Source organism: Hordeum vulgare, chromosome 3H (genome assembly GCF_904849725.1).
Source record: "Hordeum vulgare subsp. vulgare chromosome 3H, MorexV3_pseudomolecules_assembly, whole genome shotgun sequence".
Taxonomy (NCBI): domain Eukaryota; kingdom Viridiplantae; phylum Streptophyta; class Magnoliopsida; order Poales; family Poaceae; genus Hordeum; species Hordeum vulgare.
This window is the reverse complement of record NC_058520.1, coordinates 572265243-572267097: the sequence shown is the minus strand read 5'-3', so window position 1 is coordinate 572267097 and position 1855 is coordinate 572265243. Positions and strand designations below refer to the sequence as shown.

General features: G+C 50.8%; 1 protein-coding gene across 1 annotated transcript; it reads left to right on the top strand.

Annotated features, from left to right (window-relative positions):
• Positions 1-595: 595 nt before the first annotated feature.
• LOC123440689 lies at positions 596-1606 on the top strand. Its single transcript, XM_045117246.1, has 2 exons — positions 596-691; positions 795-1606. The coding sequence occupies exons 1-2, from the start codon at positions 631-633 to the stop codon at positions 1193-1195; spliced, it is 462 nt and encodes a 153-aa protein (XP_044973181.1). The 5' UTR covers positions 596-630; the 3' UTR covers positions 1196-1606.
• The last annotated feature ends 249 nt before the right edge of the window (positions 1607-1855 follow it).

The window sequence follows — 1855 nt, the reverse complement described above, 5'->3', positions numbered from 1 at the left end:
CACTCAACCTGACTCGTTGGAAAGTACCGATTTAAGGGTTTCCAGCGAGCCAGACTGCTTTAAGGTCCATGTCAATGTGAGCCACGCCATCCCGTATACGACCAAACGTATTATTTTGGCCCAAATCAGCGTGGTTAAGGTGTATGCGGGCTATCAAGCACGCCCCTATCTACTCTATTGGATACATGGGCAGAGTGACAATTCCAACAGTTCAGCAGATATGTACTAAGCATCGTGCCATCCCAGGGCCTCATGTCGCTGACTCGCACCAGGCCCTGCACTAAATTATTCAGACTGAGAACTGAATAAACTGAAGCTAACTGAAACTAAGGACTAAAGTGCAGTTAACTTTGGCGTGAGGTTTGCAGCACCTAACAAGGCCTACCCTACCAGCCACTCTAGCCGGCCTCGAGGCACTACAACCAACTTGAACTCATACGTGCAACTACCCCACCTTTACATCCACAAAAACCACCATAACCACCTCCATTCTTTGACTGCCTTCCCTTGCACTCCACACTTCTCTTTCCAACCTCGGTGAGTGGAGTATATAAAAAGAACAGCGACCATACCGAGCCACTCACCGCACGTACTCTTTCCCGCCGCGCCTCCTGAGAGCACCCAAGGACGATGGCATCGATCAGCACGGACGATGCTGCTCCGACGAGCCATGTCGACGCTCCAGTTCCAGGTAAACACAACACAACACATGCGTAGCCTTCTAGCTAGCTCTCTTGCGCGCCCAGCGGATCGACATAATTCTGTCTCGTGCGGGCACGCATGCATGCATGCAGTTGCGACGGGAGATCACGAGGAGGCGGCGGGCGTCGTCGGCAAGGGCACCGCGTCCGCGGAGCAGGCGGCGGCGAGGCGCGACGTCTTCCTGCTGGCCGGGATCAGGAAGCTCATCAAGAGCTTCAGGAGCCTGACCCACATCTTCGAGATGTACGAGGACGGCGACGAGGAGGAGGAGGACGACGACGACATCCAGATCGGGTTCCCTACGGACGTGGAGCACGTGGCCCACATCGGGCTGGACGGCTCCAGCAGCGTCGCCAGCCTCAGGGGGATGGACGGGGCCAGGGAGCTGCTCTCCCTCTCCACCAACATCTCCCTCCACCAGTTCGAGTTCGCCATGGCCTCCATCGCCGCGCATGACGACCGCAGCAGCGCTGCCATAACAGCTAGCCCGTAATTAATTAATTAATTACAGTGCTTAATTAATAACTGGGCCACAGCTCGCGCCGCGCACGTACTAGTTCTTCTACCCCCACTGGCGCTGGCTAGCCTACATGCTCTTCCCGTTCCTGGCCAATGCTGGCAGCCGCTACGTGAAAACAGGAATTAAAGATGCATGGTTGCCCCGGCCGTGGTGTATATAGTGTCACCTATGGATATTTTTGTAATTTGAGACGCCAACTGCTTTGGTGTGGAACGTGGATGTACATGCTATGTCACGTACGGAAATCTCAACCATTTTCTGTGTGTGTGTGTGTGTGTGAAAACAGCTTCCTTAGCTCAACCTTGCTTTTTTAGGAATAGTTTTACTTCCTTAACAGCATTTGTGGTACTCACTATTAATTAAGCATTTGGAGTATACAAAACGTGATGTTTCCTGCAAAACCGGAGCCTCCTAGCGTAGATTAATGCTAATTTAACTGATCTTCCATTCTTCAAAAAACTATTCGCTTCGTCCCATAATATAGACAGTTTTAAAACTACACTAATGATAAAAACGCTCTTATATTATGAAACGGGGGAGTATCTAACAAACACAGGCATATAAAAAATACAACTTAAACCACTGTAGTTCTTGACCTCTTCCTAAGAATTGAAAATCTCGTTGATGGCTTTC